This window comes from Lissotriton vulgaris, chromosome 1_1 (assembly GCF_964263255.1).
Source record: "Lissotriton vulgaris chromosome 1_1, aLisVul1.2, whole genome shotgun sequence".
NCBI lineage: Eukaryota > Metazoa > Chordata > Amphibia > Caudata > Salamandridae > Lissotriton > Lissotriton vulgaris.
In genome coordinates, this window is record NC_141685.1 from 1,845,376,885 (window position 1) to 1,845,400,195 (window position 23,311).

General features: G+C 45.0%; 1 protein-coding gene across 1 annotated transcript in view; it reads left to right on the forward strand.

The window, feature by feature from the left end:
* The window catches only part of ZNF277 (zinc finger protein 277), a 602,005-nt gene that overhangs the window by 455,008 nt on the left and 123,686 nt on the right, over positions 1 to 23,311 (forward strand). The window contains exon 8 of the mRNA XM_086919306.1: positions 22,115 to 22,182. Coding sequence (XP_086775432.1) covers positions 22,115 to 22,182 — 68 coding nt within the window. The remainder of the gene's footprint in view (positions 1 to 22,114; positions 22,183 to 23,311) is intronic.

The window sequence follows — 23,311 nt, forward strand, 5'->3', positions numbered from 1 at the left end:
CTCTTTCCCTGTGAAAGATGCCATTTTCGGTTCATATGAGTACATCTACCTGAATATGAGTGCACTTCAGTATCAGGGTTGGTTTTCTAGTCCATAAGTTTTGAATGTTGCCATTTTGTAGTTCCCCTTTAATTTCTTTTCATCCCCTCTTTTTATTTTAATGTTTCTTAAAACAATACTCCAGATCTCCAGGCACTGCTAACAGGTTGCTTGCTTGTTGCTCATTTTATCTGCAGTGCATTGCATTCCACCCTCCCATTTCCTCTAAACAAGAGATCATTGTGGAATACTGCTGTCCATAGTGCATCATTGTTTTACCATTCCAAGATGGCCAACACTTTGGTTGTAAATGTGGTGGTCACGCATGAACTTAAAAGCAATGATGGACTAAAAATACTTTTGCAAGATGGCCACCCACTGCTATGTTTAGTGTTATTGCAAACATATGGCTGCCATGTTTACAAGACAGCATGTCTTCTTTTTTACTTGTGTTCTTTAAATTCATATTGCATATGTTGTTGACTGTGTGTTTGTTTTACTGTGTTTGTGTCAGTGGGTGAATGGAAGGATCAGTCAGTGGATTGATGAATGGGTGCATGAGTGTAAAGGTGAGTGACATTGTGTGTATGATGACCTATTGAGTGTCCACATCCATAAGTGACACAAAAGGCAATTTCATTCTTAAGCCAGACCTATTGGCATGGCAAATGTTTGTTAGTTTTTCAGACTTCTTGTTTCTTTGGACCAATTTAGAATGCCATATTCTATGTTGCACACCCAGTATAGTTGGGTTTTCACTAAAATTAACAGGCTAAGACGATTATCACTTAAAATCTAGACTGTTCCTGTCTCAAACTATGCACAGGTATTAACACTAGAAAACAAAAACAATATGTGATCTATAATTGCAACGGAATCCACGCCAAATACAGTTTCTTAATTAGCAGAGTCCTTGATATGGAGGGACATTATTATTAACACATTTCCATTGAGGTAAAATATTGCTCTTCGTAGCAGAAAAAATAAACTTCTCATTTTACAGATTCGGTATACTGTGACCTCACAGGTTTGGTGGAATGTGTAAAAAATGTCCAAAGGACTAAATGCCACTGACGCATGTCCTTTAAAGAAATCTACTAGATTGTGAAGCACAGTCAGTGAAGGCCAGCATATTGTTATATTATGTCTAATGTGTATGCATTAATTAAATAAATAGCAGTTAAAAAATAAATAAATCCACAAGTCCCAGCTGTTGTCTTACTGATATGAATTCCCTGATTAGTGCGTACAATAAGGCAGTAGGGGAAGGTTAGGTTTTTATTTAAAAGGTGTTGTAAAGAACCAAGACGAGCTCCCATCTGGCGTGTAGATCCAAAGTTTGGACCAATTGTCTCCAAACTCTGCCTCCTCATATCAAACACATTTTCAAAAAACACGTAACATTCCTACAAATGTCCTAGGAAACAATTTGGAATAGTAATTTGCCTGTCTGCAGAATGTCATGAGAATGTTATTGCGGGTAGAAATAGTTATTTTTTTTACTTTTTTACGTGATTTCTCATTTCCCTCTTGTAAAAGGGATCCACATTTGGAGCTACCGCGCTAGGAGACAAAAAAACGCTGAAACATAGTCCCGTTCGCTTTCTGCCAGCCATTACCTGTTAACCAGTTTATTTTCTAGGCAGTGTCGCTGTAAATGCTTCATTCACTTTCTGTGTTTCATGAAGCTTCACTATACAGATTGAAACAAGGCCTCGTGGAGGTTATTATGAGGCCATCTAGTGGATTAATCAAGGATCTCTAATTTAATTGTCCACTGAATGAGGCTAAATAAGAAATAGTTATCCCATTTACTTTCCAGCAGGTTCGTGTCCCCTGTACTTAAGGCAAGCATCAGATTCACTGCAACGATTTTGGCTGCCTACAGATTTGTACTCCATGGATCTCACTAGTGCTACTTCAAAGCGTGGATCGTTCCATTACTTGTAGCTACACTGACGTCCCTGCTTTGTGTACACAACCCTGTGGAACGCAGACTTATTAAACATTGATGTACTTAATATAATCGACATGCTATACTATTACATTTGTGCATGAGTAATGCGGTTTGTGTTTACACAGTATTTTGTAGGAAATACTATTTGTTCTACAGTATCAGAGAGCTCAGTGCTGAAGATAGAATGTTAGATTTCTATGCATTTGCCTCCTGTCCCTTTCTCCACTGAGCTACATACGTGACAAAATATTCATTTTCTTTAATTAACAGGAATGTTGTTCTTTTTGTTTTTAGAGTGCTGAGCTTTTTTTTTTGTCTAAACAAAATGTATTCTAAAGGTTTATAAAACAATATACTTAACCATACAAGCAATTTATTTAAATAATACTGTTTGGGGACAAATAACCAGAAAAGTCAGCCCATCGGACGGCGCCATTCCTACTGAATCGTAATCAGCTGGATGGTGTCTGTTGGAATGGAATCCTACCGGTCATTACAACTGGCTTCAGACGGACTTGGAGAGCCCGTCCGCCATTTGGAAGGACTTTAGTAATTTCAAAGAAGGCTTTCCCGCCTGATGGATGTTGGATTCCAGAAAAAAACATGTGGTGTCCCATAATAACAAGTCTATAGGTTGGACTAGGAGTCAATATATAAATGTTATCAAGGATCTCTAAGAAGAGATAACAGAGCCTGTCTAGGTTTGTTTGTTAAAGGACAAAGGCTAGAGGTAAGAGGTTCTAGTATTATGAGCTTAGATGTCAACACTTTAAATCACAGGATTGCTGGGATGCAACTCTTGAATGACACCTTCTCCGATTTCATGGATCACCTGGACCTCTCCATAAACCAGACTAAATCTTATGTTATGGCCATCGTCCGAAAGCCCTCGAGACATAAAACTTTTTACTTCAACAGGAGTCAAATCGATCAGGTAACCACTTTTAACTGTTTGGGTAGCTTGCTTCATAACAAGAACACATAAGGGCATCTTTTTATGTCCCAAAGATATATGTTGGCTCATATGTGGGGGTGACATTGGATATTGGTGCTATGCTGGGCAGGAAGCTGATTAAACCCCTTCTCCAAATCTATTGTGCTAAATGTATGTCAGCCACAACTATGGTAGTGATAATTGGGGATACAAGGACTGCCATTTGATTCAGGCTTCGGATAATAGGTTTTCATGGCGTCATTTGGGGGTTCCGCAGAGTACTTCAACCTTTGCTGTCCATGAAGAACTGAGCCATAAATATATTTCAGATATTATTGCATTAAGGCCCAGATATTATTGCATTAAGGCACATGCTATGGCGGATCTGTGTGGTGTAAGAGCAAGTCATCTCTAAAGCGTATGCCTATCAGGGATTGTTTATCTTTAGATAATGTGAAAGAAATACCTTGACTTGGCTATGTTAAGTTGAAAGTCACTGGTTTGGGTTGTCCTGACCTATTTTCTATGACTGATAACATTTTTAAATCAGACATCGATTGGTTAAAATGCATTTTAACGTCTGTGCTGAGGCCTCTAGGGAAAATGTTGAATTTTTGAAACCTGCCGTCAGTGCCCAATGTATGATGAAAACAGTTCGCTCCACAGAATTTACCTCACATGGGAAACCAATGTCTGTCAACGGCAGCTCTTAATTAGATTAGGTTTAATCTTTTTCCTAAGGGTGGTCTGCTCCAGGCACATTGGGCCCTTGTATGTGTGACGATTTGCACAAACTCTTGAGCTCTTTGTTTTCTTCTGTCCCCATTTCTCTATACCAAAAAACCTTTTTTACCACCTTTTTTTAAAAATGTATATCTTACACAAGTAAGACCAGCCATGTTACACCTGATGGTACTCCGGATTATTTATACTTGTGCGTGTGTGTATTGCTTATTTTTTAAGCGGTTTAATCAAGTTGTGGGAGGCTTGAGGTTATTAGGATAGTCCTACCCTCTTAGGGGGATCACATTTGTATTTTCTCATGACTTTTGGCTTGTAAGAATGATTGTTGACTGTCATGTGATCACCAACATTTTTCCGGTATATGCCCTTGATACATGATCATTTTTGTCATATACAATAATTCAGACGGGCAGCCATGACTTCTGGATGTTTTACCGTATGTTTTACCTGCTATTTTAATGCAAACAGGTTTTTACGATATATTTTTAATGTTTTATGTTTTTTTAAAATCTTTTGTTGTTCTATTTAAATCGAATAAAGATTTATACTACTACTTACAAAGAAGTAAATCCCTTCCAAGGTGTGAACTCCACACTTTTGTCCCCAACTCAGTGTCACCCTTGGAACAAATTTCAATGCAATTCCACCCTTGAAGTTAGCAGTCTTTATCTAGGCAGGACCCTAGATGATTCGCTTTTTGTACCACTTGGTTTGTTAACTTATGCGATGCGTGAATCTGTTTCACAGCAAGCTCTGTTATAATAGATTAGGAGTGTAAAAGATTGGTAGTGTAAACTGTCAGTGTTTGTCTATTAAGGTAAAGTCTGCTGCTGTACAGCTAGAGTAAGAAGCTGTGGGTAGGTTGTGCTTGAATTCATGTACACATATACAGAAATGCGGTCAGAATGCTATCTAATTCAGCCCAATGTCTGGCCACAGGTAGCAGACGGGATCCTTTGGGGATTGGTGCTGACATGTTATAGTCCTTATAGTATGAGTGGGCATTAATAGGGTGAGTATGTACATCTGTATTACTTCACTGTTATACCATAGTTAGGCTGAGAGACTTGGCTGACGCACCAATATTTTACAATCATTTTCACATATCTCCGCTCCTTTTAGCCTTTAAAGATTGATCATTTTTCTCTGACTGCGCTCTTAATTAAATTTGGACCTTTGGATCACTCTGCTGGGTGAAGTTAATTACCTTGCGGACCAACTGGCGAATCTAAGGCTTCCCCACACAATAGGACCATTAGAAAGTAATTAGGCCTGCTCCTCCAAAAGGCTGTTGTGGACTTGCCCTGCATGAGTGTACCCGGCAGAAGGAGGGGCCCCTGTCCCAGGTACTTTGCCAGTGGCACACATGGAGGCTGTGGGACATGGAGGGTGCAGACAGGAGGGCACCTTGGGGGCCATAAGCTGCAGCTGAGGAAGACCCAAAGCCCAAGAGACGTATTGGTTGGCCAGACAGGAGATAGATACTGTGTAAGGAGAGAGCAGTAGACATAAGACTTCCAAGAATTGCAAAATTGCGAGGGCAGGAGGCCTGAAAAAAACGCTCCTGGTGAATGAAGTGGTATACAAGGAGCAAAACGCAACTTCCCTCATGTAGTTATGTAGTTAATCATTACAGGCATTAATGAATGTCATTGTAAGATGTTAGTATACATAGTCGTTTTAAGTGTGTTTCAGTGATTTATCATGACCTATTCGGCTTTTAATATTGTGATGACTCGCTGAGAATGCCATTAGGCCTGCCTTTTGATAACTACTCCCTGTTATGTTGTATTTAGAGTACATGGGGAGCTCATGGCTCGCTAGGACTGTGAACTGTTAGAAGGGTGTTGTCCTAGATATTTCCACCTGCTGTTATGTATTTGTTTGTAAATAAATGTGTAGTATTGAATAGTGTGTGTTTAACAAAGTACATATCCTTTTTCTAATTAAAAGCACTGACAGGACAGTGATTTGTTGCGTAGTGTTTGCTGTGTGTCTGTGGACTGGGTTATAGCTAACATCACCTCCTCTGACTAATGTTATTTTCTATTTATTAAGGAGTTTATATGTAGCGCTAGCTTGACCCAAGGGTATCGGAGCGCTTCACAACAGTTTTTGAGTAAGATTCATACAATAAAGCAGTATTCTACATATAAGTTCAGAAAGTCCGTGTGCGCTGAGCAGCTTCGAGCTAGTACGTGAGTCCTGAAATAATCTCATAGAGTGCATGTTGTCTTGGGGTGTATACAACAAAGCAGTATTCTACATATAGGTTCGGAAGGCCAAGTGTGCTGAGCAGCAGAGGTAGTCTGTGAGTCCTTCGATAACTTCAAAGAGTGCATGTTGTCTTGGGGTTGAACCACTTCGGTGGAGGGAAGGAGCAGTTAGGGGTCAAATGGCAGGGAGGAGGTAAGTCTTATAGCTACAATGTCTGGGAGAGACGACTGGGAGGAGCAGTTAGGAGTCCAATGGCAGGGAGGAGGTAAGTCTTAGAGCTACAATGTCTGGGAGAGACGACGAGCAGGGATTTGCTTTTAGATGGCGGCTATCCATTCTGAAGGGAGCAGTTGAGGAAAAGGACTTTTAGGTGTTTTTTGAATTTTGTGAAGGATGAGATTGTCCTGATACCGACTGGGCTGGTGTTCCAGATTTTGGGCACGTTTCCGGCGAAGGACAGTGCGGCAGTTTTTTGTTTGTGTGTTTTCAAAGGGATGAGTAGTAGGGTTCTGGATCTCCTCAGGTTCCTTGTCTGACTGGCCCTCTTGAGTGAAGCAGCCAAATACTCAGGTTTTCCTATATGCAAGGCTTTGTGTGTGAGGCAGGCAGTTCTGAAACTGGCACGCAATTCGACTTGGAGCCATTTTAGTTCTCTGAGTGGTGGTGAAATGTGGTCGAATTTCCTGATTCCAGTGACCATTCTAGCTTTTGCGTTGAGAGTAGTTTTGAGGGGAGCTAGGTGAGATTTTGTTGTACCAGTGAGGGTGGCATTCCCATAGTCGAGTCTGGATAGCACCAGTGATTGGGTGGCTTGTTTGAGGCAAAGATTGTGATGAATGGTTTTATTTTGTTAAGTAGCTTCAGGTTGACGAAGGCACTCTTTGTGGAGTTCTTGATGTGTTTGGCCATGTCGAGTTTGGAGTCTAGGGTGATTCCTACTGATTTAACGGAGTGGGTCAGAGTGTTATTGCCGTTAAGAGCATCAAGAGTTTTTAGTCTTTCCGAAATATGGGGGTTCTCTTCTTTGTTGGAGATGAGGAGAATTTCGGTTTCATCTTGGTTGAGTTTTAGGTGGTTAAGCGACAGCCAATTTTGGATTTCTTTTAGAGTGACATCTAGTTTGTGAATGTCATCTATGGAGGAGGTTTCTAGATAGATATGGGTGTCATCTGCATAGAGGTGCGAAGGGATGTTAGCATTTATTAGTAGGGTGTTAAGGGGTTCCATTTATATGTTGAACAATTGAGGTGAGAGCACTGAAACTTGGGGGACTCCCCTGTTTACGGGGTGTAGGTCGGAGGTAAAGTTTTTTTTTATCCTTTGTGAGCAACTCTGTAAGAAAGAGGAGAACCAGCGTAGGACCACCTCATCAGCACCTACTCTTTCTTGCAAGGCCTTGATGAGAAGTTGGTGATCAACTGTGTCAAAGGCTGCCGATTGGTCTAGTAGAATGAGGAGGCAACATTGGTCGGAATTGAGGGATTTGTGGATGTTTTCTGTGACATTAAGGATCGCGGTCTCGGTGCTATAGCCTTTTCTGAAACCCGATTGGTGGGGGTCAAGAAGGTTGATGCTATCCATGTGCTGAGTCAGTTGTTGGAGGACACATTTTTCAAGGATTTGGATAGGAGGGGGAGATTTGAGACAGATCTGAAGTTTTTGAGTTCCTTGAAGGCCAGGCCTGTTTTTTTTTGTAGTGACCTGACTTGGCCAACTTTGAGGCATTGAGATATGATGCCGGTTCTCAGGGAGCTGTTTATGATCTTGCACCAGAACGGTGCATTTGAGAGTTTCAGTTTTTTGGTCAGTTGGGTGGGTATCGGGTCAAGGACGTGAGAGGCTGGTTTGGAGGTGGAGGTCAGTTTGAGGATCTCGATTTCCGGGATGGGGGTTGAAGGACTTCCAGGATTTTTTAGGGGGCTTGGGCGTGCTATTTACTGTCACTGGGGACAGGCTTTTGCAGACGGGGTGGACGTTGATATCCTGTGAGAGCTCAATCTTGGTGATTTTTTCTTCGCAGATGATGGCGAAGCTTCCACACAAGTCCTTTGAGGCCTGTAGGGAGGATTCCGGGGGGTTGGAGGTTTGTTGCCTGATGATTTTGAACAGTTTGTTGGACCTGTTTTTTGTGTTGTCCAGGGCGGTGCAGAAGAAGGTGGATTTTCCGCTGCTGATGTGTTTTTTGTGTTTCCTTCAGGCTGCTTTGAGTTGTTCGAGTAGACTTGAGAAGGGGATGCTCCTCTATAGTCTTTCTGTAGCTCTTAACTGTCTTCTTTTGTTGTTAATGTCCGTGCTGAACCAAGATCTGGATGGGATGTTCCTGTTTTTTTTTGTTTCAAGGGGGCTACTTGATCTAGAATGGATGTCATGTTTGTGTTGTAGTGGGAGGTGAGTTTTGTTGTGGATAGATCATCCTTAGGTGCAGTGAAGAGAGAGTTAACCCTTCCCTCTAGGTCTGTCATGTGACTCTGAGTGAAGTTTCTAGTCCATTTCGGAGGGTGTTGGGTGGGGGGGTTGGGTGGGGGGGTTTAAGTGTGATCGGCTGAGTGAGGTGGAAAAGGATTAAGTGGTGGTCAGACCAGTCCACTGGCCGGGCGCAATCTATCGTGACAGTGTTGTGCTGGGCGATGATGGCGTCTAGGATTGCTCCTTTGTTGTGGGTTTCCTCTAAGCAGTGTTGGGTAAGGTTGTTGCTGTGAAGCAACTCCTTCAGGTTCTGGATTTGTAGGTTGTTTTCTTCATTCCAGTGTAGATTGAGGACGCACGGAATAAGGTTGTTCGTGTCTCGGAGAAATCAGTTGGCAATCAGGTCGGACAGGTGTTCAGTGAATGTGGTAGTGTTGCCTGGGGATGGTAAATAAGGTGGCAGATAAGTGTTTTGTTGTTGCTGGTGTTGATGTTGGCAGTTAGGCACTCAAATGTGTGGTAGTTGAAGGAGTCTATTTCCGTCACTTAAATATTGATTGCTATGCCTCCACCTCTTTGATCTTTTCTATCGTTGTTGGTGATTACAAAGCCAGGGGAGACCAGAGTATCCATGAGTGGAAATGAGAAGTCATTTAGCCATGTCTCTGTGATGAATGCTGTGTCTCTGTTGTGATAGTGCGTGTGGCCGGGGGTCTGGGGGATTTCGGAGGTGCCTGTTCTCTTCCCAGTCCAGTGATCTCCTGTATTTAAAAATGGAGGGTGGCAGTAATCGGATTGTCTTACGAGGAAGCAAGAGCTGCTGCTTCACTCGCAGACGTTTTATCTCTAGTTCTTTTAGGTCTCTGTGTCAGATTAGAGAGGGGGGTAGAGATCCCTTTTGGTTAGGGAGCCTTGGAAAACCTCTGTTGAGAGAGAGAGGGGAAGGAAGGGAAAAGGTGAGGCTTTAGTGGTGCGATGAGGATTACACTAAGACCCTGGATTGTGGTTGTTATCTGGTTTTGAAGCAGGGTGAGCCGCTGTCCAGTCTCTATGTCGGTGTGGGTGTTTCAGGCGGGTTAGTTAAACCTGGGGGAGGGGGGGGAAGCATAACGTTGTTAAGTTGCTATTCCTAGGGATGGAGGGCGGGGGTCGGGTGAGGGTGGTTGCTGGAGGGGGTAGACGAGTATTGTTCTCTCTGGTAGTATTGGGGTGGTGCCTCGCAGCTGGCCCGAGGGTGAAGGGAGGCGGGTTCCGTGTCGGGGCATCAGTGTTAAATTGCATGTGGGTTTGGAGAGGGGGTTGGTAGTCACATGCTGTGTGTTGAAGTTGGTCGAAGTGGGTTGTGAGGGATGGAGGGCGGGGTGGGTGCCAGAGGAGGGTCGGGGGGGGGTCTTGTTCTTTCTGGTAGTTTTGGGGGTGGTGTCTCGCGGCCGGAGGCAGGTGTTATTCCTATGGTGCACCGGAATGATGGGTGAGTTCTGTTGGTGGGTTCGGTTCTTCAGGGAGAGGAGGATGGGCGGGCAGGGGAGAAGTGCGTGGGAGGGGGAAATCTGGAGGGATGGGATGAGGGCGTCAAAGGATTCTAGATTGACATTGTTGGCTTGTATCAGGACAGTGCCATTGGAGTAGATCGTTACAGAGGTGTTCCCATTTTGCCTAGTGCGGTTTGGGGCTAAGAAAGTCAGTTTGCAGCTATGGGAGGTGTTAGTCATTTTGGAGATATTGAGTTGCGATCTGAGGATGGAGTTCCATATTTTGGTTCTTTTAGTGTGGAAGATGAGATCGTTTTTGCTTGTCCTTTGGAGGCGCATAGAGATTTAGGATGTTATCTGATCAGTTTTTGTTTAAAGTTTTTTTTGGCTTTGAGTGAGAGGTTGGAGGGGTGCGGGGGGGAAACTGATCAAGGAGGTCGGGCAGTGCGGTTTTAAGGGGTTTGCAGAGGCCGGGTTGGAGTAGGCTGACGTGGCGGATGGCATAGTGACTAGGCAGGCGCCCTATAAGGAAGGGTTGGCTAGAGTTTCCAGAGCCGTCCTTTGAGGGTAAAGTGCGCATGGTAGAGAGATTCATGCTATTGCTCTAGGGCTGGTCGTAGACTCTCGGGAGCATAAGGCTGAGGGTGACTCCTAGGAGGCCATTGAGTGGCGAGGTAACACGGGTCAGTGGGTTATGTTTAAATGTTTTGGAGGCATTTTTGGAGAAATTAGGGGGGGTACAAGATTGAATATGAATTCCTTCCTTCAGGTTTGAGATGGGTTATGATTAGAATTTCAGACCTTACTGTTATAATCCTCTAATGTTATGTCAATCTAGTAGTAGGAGGGTCAATTAACTGGGATCTAGGCTCAAATGCTTCTGTGGCTATTGAGAGTACAGTGTCTATCTTCCTTATATGACTTAGGAATATGTGGAGCAGACTAGTTTAAAGCATAAAATAAGTTCCTGAGTGCGAATGCTCTCTATCTTAAAATGGACTGATTTAGGTTTATAAACTACGTATATATAGGTGTTTGAAAATACATTGCCCTCTCCCAGCTGGCTCAAAATGAATTCTTGACTGTGAATGTTCTCTATCTTAAAATAGAATAATTTCGGTGTATACATAAACATATAGGTAGGTGCTTGCAATGCATTGCCCCATCCAAGACGGCTGCCATGAAAAGCTTCAATCTGTGGAGTAGTCCTATAACTCTTTCAATGTACCAGGCTTCTCTGGGGTGTAGTCCTCTGTCACTTTCTGTTACCACTCATAGAGATTGGATGTGATTCTTTGTATCAATCCTTGAGTTGTAGTCTTTTGTCTCTGTCCCTACGAAGTGATGAAGGATTAGTCCCATCTCTGTTTGGATTGTTAAGCCATTTTGAAGAGTGGCACTGGTGAAGTTTATCGAGCAAGCCTAAAATGGTGACATTGCACTGCCCCTCGGGTCAACATCAGTATAATTGTGCAAAAGAAATATAATTAAATGCCTGCACAAGGGAGCTATCAGATGACCAATATGTAACTTTTCTTTCTCCTACAGTGTCATTTTTTATTCTTTAAATTTACTTTGCACTTTGACAGACATCTGCTGCAGACAACTGCTGCAAGTCCATCAAAGATGACAACTAAAGAAACCATTTCCTCTGGATTGAAGGTCATACAATATGGTATTTCCTGCCAGGATTAATAGTAGAGATGGGAAGAATCAAAAATTGGAGCCAGTGGTTGGTGAGGTGGTATAGATGGCAGACAAAGTGCATTCTCCCCCCTCCACACTGCATGCTTTACATGGACCCAATTCAACATCAAACTCTGGAGTCGTGCTTGATTTTCTGCAGTGTGCTTGTTTATTAAAATTAAGTTCACAGGTCAATTACATCATTGACCCACCATTCTCTTTATTTATTCGTAAAAATATTCCATCACAGTATTGAAGAGTAAACTTGCACTTATATACAATATACACACATTTACCGCCCATTCGCCAATGGGCCTTTCATTTGACTTCAGGGTTGCGTCAGCAGGCCACAATCCAGATCACCTGCTCCCTTAACGTTAACCCCCTTCCGGTCAACAGAGCCGCAGGTGAGGAAAGCGCCCACTTGGGCAACCAGCGGCCTCCGGGGTAGGGCTGAAGAGCCAAGGCCACCAGCAGGTCAGCCCCAACTCTCCCGCCAGCCCAGAGTCCATAATGATTTATCAAACCTGTTCAGAGTTAAAAACTGTCACTAGACAAGAAGTTCCCGTGGTATTCTTGTCCGGAACCCCGCTACTGCCCTAACTGACTCCTTATTAATAGGGATGGGTGGGTGGGTGTCTTCTCTAGGAGACGTCCGACTCCTGGGCGGTCAGCGGACAAAGAGGGGGCCTCTAAGCTGGTCGCGGGCTTTTATGCCTCGCGCCCTACCACTACTTCCGGGGCGCTCCGCCGTCCCTTGCTCCTATTGGTCTTGGCGCCGCGTCCACTTCCGGGTCACCTAACCCGGAAGTGAACCTACTCCGGGTCGGCCCTTTGGCTGCCACTAACGACGCCATTCCCCGAGGGGGTTGGCGCCTTGCATAGATGGCAGACAAAGTGCATTCTCCCCCCCTCCACACTGCATGCTTTACATGGACCCAATTCAACATCAAACTCTGGAGTCATGCTTGATTTTCTGCAGTGTGCTTGTTTATTAAAATTAAGTTCACAGGTCAATTACATCATTGACCCACCATTCTCTTTATTTATTCGTAAAAATATTCCATCACAGTATTTAAGAGTAAACTTGCACTTATATACAATATACACACATTTACCGCCCATTCGCCAATGGGCCTTTCATTTGACTTCAGGGTTGCGCCAGCAGGCCACAATCCAGATCACCTGCTCCCTTAACGTTAACCCCCTTCCGGTCAACAGAGCCGCAGGTGAGGAAAGCGCCCAATTGGGCAACCAGCGGCCTCCGGGGTAGGGCTGAAGAGCCAAGGCCACCAGCAGGTCAGCCCCAACTCTCCCGCCAGCCCAGAGTCCATAATGATTTATCAAACCTGTTCAGAGTTAAAAACTGTCACTAGACAAGAAGTTCCCGTGGTATTCTTGTCCGGAACCCCGCTACTGCCCTAACTGACTCCTTATTAATAGGGATGGGTGGGTGGGTGTCTTCTCTAGGAGACGTCCGACTCCTGGGCGGTCAGCGGACAAAGAGGGGGCCTCTAAGCTGGTCGCGGGCTTTTATGCCTCGCGCCCTACCACTACTTCCGGGGCGCTCCGCCGTCCCTTGCTCCTATTGGTCCTGGCGCCGCGTCCACTTCCGGGTCACCTAACCCGGAAGTGAACCTACTCCGGGTCGGCCCTTTGGCTGCCACTAACGACGCCATTCCCCGAGGGGGTTGGCGCCTTGCATAGATGGCAGACAAAGTGCATTCTCCCCCCCTCCACACTGCATGCTTTACATGGACCCAATTCAACATCAAACTCTGGAGTCGTGCTTGATTTTCTGCAGTGTGCTTGTTTATTAAAATTAAGTTCACAGGTCAATTACATCATTGACCCACCATTCTCTTTATTTATTCGTAAAAATATTCCATCACAGTATTTAAGAGTAAACTTGCACTTATATACAATATACACACATTTACCGCCCATTCGCCAATGGGCCTTTCATTTGACTTCAGGGTTGCGCCAGCAGGCCACAATCCAGATCACCTGCTCCCTTAACGTTAACCCCCTTCCGGTCAACAGAGCCGCAGGTGAGGAAAGCGCCCACTTGGGCAACCAGCGGCCTCCGGGGTAGGGCTGAAGAGCCAAGGCCACCAGCAGGTCAGCCCCAACTCTCCCGCCAGCCCAGAGTCCATAATGATTTATCAAACCTGTTCAGAGTTAAAAACTGTCACTAGACAAGAAGTTCCCGTGGTATTCTTGTCCGGAACCCCGCCACAGGGCGAGGAGCTTACTGGCGGACTCGACCTCCCCCCCCCTGCGCTCAAGGGCTTCGGAGATGGCCCCTAGGACTGTTTCTATAAATATCTCAATACCCGCCTCCGACAGGTGCACTCCGTCCTCCGCGTATAACTCCGGCCTGTCCGTCTGTATCAACTTGTGACGAATCGCTTTAATACTAGATTTCTGTAGGATTTCCGCCACCGACTGGTTCAACCTTTTAATAGATCTGTTCACTGCTTTCATAGGTGCACCCCGTGCCCACAAGAGCCTCGGAATGACTTCCGACCATAGTACTATGGCTTCTGGAAAAATGCTTTTGACTGCTGCTAGAGTAGAGAACAGGGACTCCTTCACTTCTCTCCTTCCGCCCGGAATCATATCGTTGCCTCCGCAGTGCAACACGAATACGTCCGGGAAAGGCATGCCTCTGGCCAAAGCCGTTTTAACATCCCTCGGGACGTCCGCTAGGCGCTGCCCGCCTATCCCCACCCAATGATGGTCACAACCTCGCATCATGGTCACCCTGTCCCTGAGTGTCTTTTCGAAGTGCGACCCGGCCCTGCGAATGAAGGAGTGGCCACACCAACAGATTTGGGTTCTCTTAGGGGAGGTACCTAAAGTAAACATGAAGAGATACAGTGAGACCGAGTCTAAACGAAGGGGACGGAAAGCGAATGATACAAATTTGTTAAACTAATTGCGGGCGGACATAACGTTCATAACATGCTGATTTCCAGCGACCCAATCTCTTGATTACCTGTTCGGGTAGGCCCAAGCCAGCAGCCGTTGTCGCTGCTCCAATTCGGAACGAATGAGATGTAAAATCGGCCGGATCAACTCCGATCCTTGCCAGGGTCATTTTTACTACTCGTGTGAACTGGAACCTGGTAAGGGGTAACCCACTCTCGTGAATCAACAATCTATCATCCGCTCCCTGGGGCCTGACTTGGAGGAATACCCTCAGCAAGTTGACTGGACAGAAGGGCTCTCCCTCTACTCTACCTAGTTGTAACCAGGTCCCTTTACCCAAGGGGTCCATCTTCGATCTCCGCACTCTAAGCCTCAGGACACCTTTGGACTCAATTATATCCGAGCACCTTAGACCCCCTTCCCTATCCGTCCTGGACGCCGGGAGTAATTCTGAGATTCGTAACGCCCCGCAAAAGGCTAAGGTATAGGCCACCCGGAATAATTGCGTCTCATACTGGGAAAAACAAACGAGCGGTAGAGCCTCTAAGATTTTAATCAATTTCCCTACGTCTATCGGTCTCCTGGAATCTTTTCCCCCAGGTGTCAAGCGCTCCCAACCTCTCATTGCTCTTCTAACCCTCTGATCCTTGGTCGGATCAGACACCCCCTGTAGACCTGCATAAAATGCTAACGCCGACAACTGTCTTTTCATGAATGCTACCGACTTCTCCTTCTCTTTTTGCTGTACAATGAAGCCTAATACGCTCTGAGGGGCAAAGATGTCCACTACACCCACACCCCTCAGGTATGCCATATAACAATCCCATGACTTTTGATACATACTCTTAGTCTTGGGGGCCAAGGATGCAGATATCAACTCGGCAGCTGTGGGGCACCTAACTTCCATAGCTCCGCTGGGAAGGCTGACATTGACTTCTCCGCTTGGGGCCAATGCTCCCGGAATTCTGTTAACTTAAAACGAGACAATGCATCAGCCGCTTTGTTTTCTACGCCTGGAACATGTTTAGCAGTGAATTGGACATTATGGCTCAGGCACTGCAAAACTAACTCTTTCAACAGCCTGAGTACCCAAGTACAGGTCGCCCTCTGGTTATTAATTACCATGACTACAGACATGTTGTCCGACCAGAATACTATACTCCTGTTTGCCAGCAAATCCCCCCACAAGTGCAAGGCTACCACTATGGGGAACAACTCAAGAAAGGAAATGTTATTAGTCAGGCCTCGCTCTATCCAGTCGTCTGGCCAGCGCTGCATGCACCATTTTTGGCCGAATATAGCTCCGAAGCCAATACTCCCTGCAGCATCAGTGAAAAGCTCAAGATCCGTATTAGAGGAGCAGGCTGCTCGCCACAACACCGTGCCATTGAAATCTTGCAAAAAACTTCTCCAAATCAGAAGATCCTCTCTTACCTCGGCTGAAAGCCTCACCCTGTGGTGTTTAGCCCGCAGCCCGGACATTGCCCTCGCTATACTCCTGGAGAAGGCCCTGCCCATTGGTATGACCCGCAGAGCAAAGTTCAGTTGACCCAAAAGAACTTGCAGCTGATGTAAGGTTACCTTCCTTGCTCCCAGGCAGCTATCAATAGCGGCCCTAAAGGCATCCACCTTAGCCTCTGGCAACCTGCACACCCCTGCCGTTGTATCAATTTCTATGCCCAGGAAGGTCAAACACGTGGTCGGGCCTTCGGTTTTTTCCGCCGCCAGAGGTACCCCAAGCGCCTCAGCCAAGCGCTGGAAGCCCAGAAGGGCCTTCCTGCACGACTGGGAACCCTCAGGACCCATGAATAGAAAATCATCCAGGTAGTGGACTACTGAATGTGACTTGTCCGAGGTCAGAAACTGCTCCACCGCCCATTCCAGGAACCTTGCAAAAGTCTCGAAAACTGCACAGGCAATAGAACACCCCATAGGCATGCATAAATCTACAAAGTAGCTACCATCAAATGTGAAGCCCAAGAACCTGGTATCTTCAGGGTGAACAGGCAATAACCTAAAAGCCGATTCAATATCCGCTTTAGCCATTAATGCTACTTCCCCGAATGCCTGCAATTTCTCAATAGCCGTGTCAAACTTGGTATACCTCACCGTGCAAAGGTCTGGGTCTAGCTTATCGTTGACCGATAGCCCTGGAGGACTTGATAGATTATGAATCAGACGGAATTTACCTTCCTCTTTTTTCGGAACTAAACCCAACGGGGAGCAAACCAGATTATGGGTAGGTGGCTCTTTGAAAGGACCCCCAACCAGCCCCAATGATACCTCCTTCATGATTTTGCCTCGCGCTGCCTCCATATTTCGTAACACTGAGCTTTGATTACGGGGCGGGACATTGGAAGGGGGGGCTGAAGACGGGATACGGAAGCCAACTGTAAAACCATGGAGTAGGAATTGAGCCTCCTCGAGGTTATCGTATTTACTGAGGAGGTGTGTCAGGACATGCCGTTTAATGGGAGTTGGTAGCTTTGTCGGGAGTTTTAGTTGGTTTTCCCTTTGGGGCGACGTGGCTGGACTGTTCTTTGGGGTTTCCAGTTTTCTTAAAACATCTAACCTCGGGATGAGAGGTTCCACCGCAGTACGAACAGCAGTGTTTGAATCTACACGAGACCCCCCTGGTACACTCATTTCTATTAAACTGCCAGCAGGCCTGTTTTTTTCTCACCGACACCTTTGTCAGTCCGAAAGGACTGACTCTGAGTAGAGGGAGCAGGGGTAGGCGTTGAAGGGGCGGAATAGAACACTGTGTGCCACAAATTGATCTCCCGCTGGTCCCATGCTATACCCGGGTGAACTGCTTTCATCTGTCTAAACATTTTATCATACTTCAGCCACCCCTGGCCCGGAAACTCTGTTGCCGCGCCATGTATCAAGGATATATAGCTCATCATTTGTGGGCCTAACACCGGATACTTTTCTAACATAACAGCGGCATATATCGCAAATCCCGTGATCCAATTCTTCATGGACCACTCTACCCACGATTTCTTTTCGTTGTAATCTCCTTCTTTCCCGCCCTTGGGCTTTCCCGCCGCCACCCCTGCATTGATAAGGTCAAACACTTCTACATACTCACCTCTGAGTATTCTTTCCTTCATATCTGCTGGCACGTGCCAAGTGATCCCCGCGGATGGCGATAAGGTCATTGAGGACGAACCAAACATTAACGGGCTGAATGCTAGCAAAGGGTGACCTGTTGGTTGCCCCCCAGCCCCCCTTGCATCTGGCCATTAGAGGGACCAGCCACATCAACCACGGTGTTCGCCATTGAGCCCTGTGTTGGGCCCCCCAAACTAGAGTAAGCATTCATCACTAAGGGGGACCCATTTGTCGGGTAGGCCATGGCAGGAAGCATTGAGCTTATGGGGCCGTTACCTATCGCTTGACCATGCGACCCATATAATTGCATCCCTGGTAACTGGGCGACCCCCCCGGGCTGGACCCAAACTTGAGACACTCCGCTACCCGGTTGTGCCACCACTGGCGGTAACATACCATGCGGACCGGACCCCCCACAGAAGTGACGGGGAACCCTCCTATTTGCGTGGGCCTAGCCGCATCGTGCTGCCCTTCAGTATCATCTGCGTCTTTATCTGCACCTGAATTCGAGTCAATTGTCTCTGGCACCTCCTCCTCACCTGGTGATGCTGGTCGTGAATCCGCCGGCCTAGGCCGCTTGCCTTTTGCCGCACTTTTAAGCTTTTCTGGGGTACGCTTCGCTCTTTTGCCTCTCCCCCTTTCTTCCTGAGAATTCGCATCTGCTCTAGCCCCGTCTCTCATATTCTTTAGTACCCAATCCATGCCTTTTTCCCTTGTAAACTCCAGCAGCTCCGTAAAGGCGAGGTATTCGTCATTTTTGGCTGCGGGTTCTTTGCCCTTCGGTGCCCTCTTCGGCGGCATCCTGCACTTAAAGAAAACAACGTTAAAACTTATCATAGATACTACACGCCTTTAGGCCCACCGCGCCGCGGTTGGGCCTGGACCCAGGGAATCAGATTGAGCTGAATGCGCCAGCGCTCACCCGCCCCCTGGACATGAGGACCCAATCACGAGCCCCCCCCCCCTGACTTCAGAATTAATTCGGGGTCCCACTCACCGTGACTGCCACCCACCCGCTCGGCTAGATCCTGCGTGCGCGTGACTCGCGATGCCTGCGATCCCCCCCAACAACAAATGTGTAAATCAAGAAAATAAGTATGAAACGCTTAACGTAATCTAAAACACACTGCACGGCCCGCTAACCTAGACACGAGTCGGATTAACTCTCGCTGTATACTCCTACGCGATGGTCCCGCGATGTCTTCTCTAGGAGACGTCCGACTCCTGGGCGGTCAGCGGACAAAGAGGGGGCCTCTAAGCTGGTCGCGGGCTTTTATGCCTCGCGCCCTACCACTACTTCCGGGGTGCTCCGCCGTCCCTTGCTCCTATTGGTCCTGGCGCCGCGTCCACTTCCGGGTCACCTAACCCGGAAGTGAACCTACTCCGGGTCGGCCCTTTGGCTGCCACTAACGACGCCATTCCCCGAGGGGGTTGGCGCCTTGCAGTTGACTAATAAAACCTAAATGACTAGCAATTCCTGTGAGGAATTCCAACTTTTTGAAAGTTTCCTCCAGATTTTTTCCATGAGAATATTTAAACTTGTCTCTTCTCAAAGTCTGCCTGTTAGTAGGACCCTGCTTCAAAGAGCAATTTCCTAGAAACATGCAAAGTTTCTGGTCCCAGAGGAAGGTACTGACCATGAAAACTGTGAACCAGTCGGAGTGCTGAGTAAATACCATGTTCTCTATACATTAACTGGCTTCTCTGTGGCAGTTACCAAAGTTGAACCCATGAACACTAGGTAAAACTTGCCCCAGGTGCCAGCCTCTCGCAACTACAGAGTCGTATGGTACCACTATCCTCAGTACATTAGCTGGGTATTAAGAGAGCTTCAGGTGTAAAGTTTGAACGTCTTTGGTAGAGTAACCTGACCATATGATTCAGCGCCCCATTTTCTCTTTCTGCCTGACCCAATTATTTCCTGTGCAGGAGATTAATATCAGAGTCCCTGACAGTTGTGCAACATGTTTTTGAATAATGTTCAACACAGTGTTTGACTCAGTTGGGTGACAGATGATCATCCAAATTGATACTCCATTTGCAATGAATGACTACTCTCCTAATGACAAGGTCATGGCATGACTAATGTTTGGTGGCAGATGATAAGTTACAAACTTATTTGCCCGTCTCAAAGTGGTGAAACCACATTCTGGCTCTGCCATTGCACATGTGCTTTGTGTGTTGTTACTCGGCCCCCATGTCCCCCTGTAAGAAGGGCCTGTGAGGAGTGCTTGATTACATGAGGTGTGGTTTACCAACTATTGGGAACCCATGTTTATATGTAGCTCCTATGGTTGTGGAGTGGTAATGTTTTATGGTTAAGTTGTGTTTACTGGCTTAATTCATTTTGGACTGTTAGTAGAGTCAAAGTGAATTTGAAGTTTTCCCTACAGATGAGTAAGCAATGCAGTGTTATGACTACTGATTTTTAAGAAAAAATATTTATTAGGCAACATTTGCCTCGTGTGTTAATCATAAATTGAGGAAGACTGGTTGCATTGTATAAAAATTGGCAATTTCAGGCTTTTTAAGGTGGGGCTCCCGGTAGTATGGATTCAAGAATACTAAACGTTTCATTTTCAAACTGTGGTAAAGTCGCAGTACGACGGCGAGTAGGCGACTGTTTAATTAGTTTTGTTCAATAGTAAAACTAAACTACCAGCTTTAGAGATTCTAGGTCGGTATTTTCCACGTGGTTCTTTAACTTTTTAATAATAAGTAATAGTTTTATTAAAATGTAACCTGTCTGACAACTCAGTAAAGAATTAGCTGTTAGAGGAATTCAAAAAGGTCAATAATTAACAGAGTTTAGCTCAGCCCCAGTCCTGAAAAATGCACATATTCTAAATTTTATTAGCCATACAAATATCTTCAGTCCTACTGATCAGTCTTGCCATCCCTGCAACACCGAAAAAGCAACAATGCACGTAGGAGTTATGTGATTAATAATAACTGACAAAGCAGGTCTCTTCCTCTTAGATCTGCTTGATTTTTGTCCAGCCCTCAACATTCTAGACTGTCAAGCCCTATTACTGGCACTCCTCCTGCTTTAGCATCAGCACTGGTTCACTTTATTACTTCTGGATATTCACTATACATCTCTAGATCCCCTTCCTAGTGACCGCAGTGATCAAGAAGCAGCCATTGCTAGTTTACCTTGCTTCAGCCTCATTTTGGCTCTCGCCTTTTTGTGTTAGAAGTTAGCAGCGCCATAGTTGACAACTAGACTTTGTAAAATCGTAGACGCCACTGAGAAAGTTTACCACAAATGTCACCAATAGCTGACAACCCTAACATCTCCAGCCCTCAGTGCACTGAGGATGACGAATGCCGGTGTGTAATGTAGTGCGCCCCCCCCCCCCCCTTTGTTTTGGAGGGGCCCCCCCTACCCAACAAGTCATGCTATTTCATGCCTTGCAGAGTGCGTGCAATAGCATGGAAAAATAATTCATGAAACTCTCGGGAAAGCCACTCTGCTTTATCGAGCAGGCCCCTGCAGTGTGCCCATTCTCCATTTATTTATTATTTATTATAACACCTATAAAGCGCGCTATTACCAATCGGTGTCCTGGCGCTGAAGTGATAATCCCCAGGGAGAGAGTTTTCAGGAAGTAGAGAGAAAAGAGCCATGTTTTTAGATCCCTTCTGAATGCCAGCAGATTCTCGTTCTGTTTAAGGAAAAGAGGGAGGGAGTTCTACGCCACCGCTGCTCCCCTAACAAAGCTCCTTCCGCCCCAGCGCACCTTCCTGATCCGGGTCGTTTTAACCAGCCCTCCAGAGGCCCCATTATGTTGTGTTACGCCTCTGGGAAGATGAGCATGACTGATGAGCAATAACAGATTATGTTGTGTTGTGCTGCGCTATTCGCAGCGCACCATGACTGATGTATTTGTACCTCTTGTATTTTAGCAGGGCCAAAGCGCAACAGACAGAAGGTTTCTTTGTACATCATGATATGACTTAGAAAAAACCGTTGTTTTGGTCTTCTTTTAAGTTTTTTGTAATGGCTTTATTATAAATAATAAACAGAACAACTGTAATATGTGTTACAAACCTCAGTGGCTATGTTTGGTCTATTTCGAAGCTTTCTGCTTTAGATGCATGAGGTGACGTTACTCCTGTTCACAAAATGGCCACACGCTTGTCATTACATACTAGACATTTATACATTGAAGAAACCAGTTTGATAAACTAGTTTTACAGTTGACTTCTAAACTTTTGGCGTATATTGTTACAGTTTGTTTTCCTGGGTATATAAGTGACTTTTGTAGTATATCGTTACACGGTCAAATCTGACCGTTAACGGTTGTAACTCCAGCACAAGTTCACCAAATTGGGATGAACAACTTTTATAAATGTAACTGCTATAAGGGAAATTTTGATGGTGGTCTCCATGCCTTATAATAATGGTGAAACTAATGGTTTGCTGAGATTTAAGCCTCTGCGATATCTAATTCTAATCTAATCTAATCTCAGCGGATGAAGTGAGACTTGGTCAGTTGGATTTACATTTAGGACACTTTTAATTCTTTGTTGTCTTGTCTAATATTTTCTGCATAAAATGCGTTTGTTGTATTTTTTTATGACTACCTTTGTTTCCTTTTGAAGGAACTTGGAAAGTCCTGGGAAGATGTCCAATCAGAGGATGATCGAGAATTGACAGATCATCTGGATGAGTAAGAGCTGTAATATATATGTTTTTCACACTCATTACTGAGTTCAGCAGTTCCTTCTGTTTTTGCATAAACTATAATTAATTTGAATATTTTCTTTAACATTTTTAAAAGCAAGCTACTGTTGGGTCCTCAACCCATGTAATCGGAACTTAAAGTATGTTCCCATCAGTAATATTTTGCAGTAATTTGACCATTACATGACATGCAAGTGAGCGTGACAAAATAACTGCATTTCTGATTTTTATAGGCATTCCAAATTCCACATATTTACGATCCATGATTTTCTTGCTACATTTTAGTAAGATATATGTAACTTCGTGGCATCTAACCCCTTCAACAACTTACAATCTTTTTTATGGATAATTGTGTGCAAGAAGCCATCCATGTTGGCTCTGCTTTAATGCTAATTTATAGATGCTCTCATCTTTAAGGTTTACTACCTCGTATGAAAATAATTGGCTAACTATTTACTTTTTGAAAACTACACAAACAATGTTTTTTTGAAATAACAATTAGTTACTTTAACAACATTTTCAGTGCTTCAGTTTCCTTGTACGAACTCAATTAAGCATTCCCTTCTTCAGGGGGAATCACATTTTCATTCATGTGCATAGTGCAAAAGTATCTTGTATGCGGTTTCAAACCCGTTGAGAGTTCCTAGTACTCCATTGCTTAGTTCCAAATAGAGACTCCATACATACAAGCATCTGCTGGGTGTGTGTTGATATATCCTCAACTGAGTTCCTTTAGATTTCTAGGTGCAGGTTGTATCACTATCTTCTCTTTTCAGATGTACAAAGAAATGTGTTGTGTTTGTGTGTGACGTTCCACCTATGATCAAGCTTCAATTAGCTTCTTCTGTCTGTTTTTTTCACCTTCATTATTCAAGGTACTGTTTATGTTAGAGGGATAAAAATACTGATTCACTGATTTGATTGCTCATAGATAAATGCAAGTCAATTAAATGTTCTGCTTTAATTAATACTAAGGACAGACAATAGTAGATGTCCGAGTTCATGATTAGGAGAAAATCAGCAATAACGTTTTTTGAACTTCAAAAATGAAGGTGGAAAAAAGATTGGAAGTAGCCTATTAAAGCCTGATTATTGGCAGGATTTCCCTCACAAAT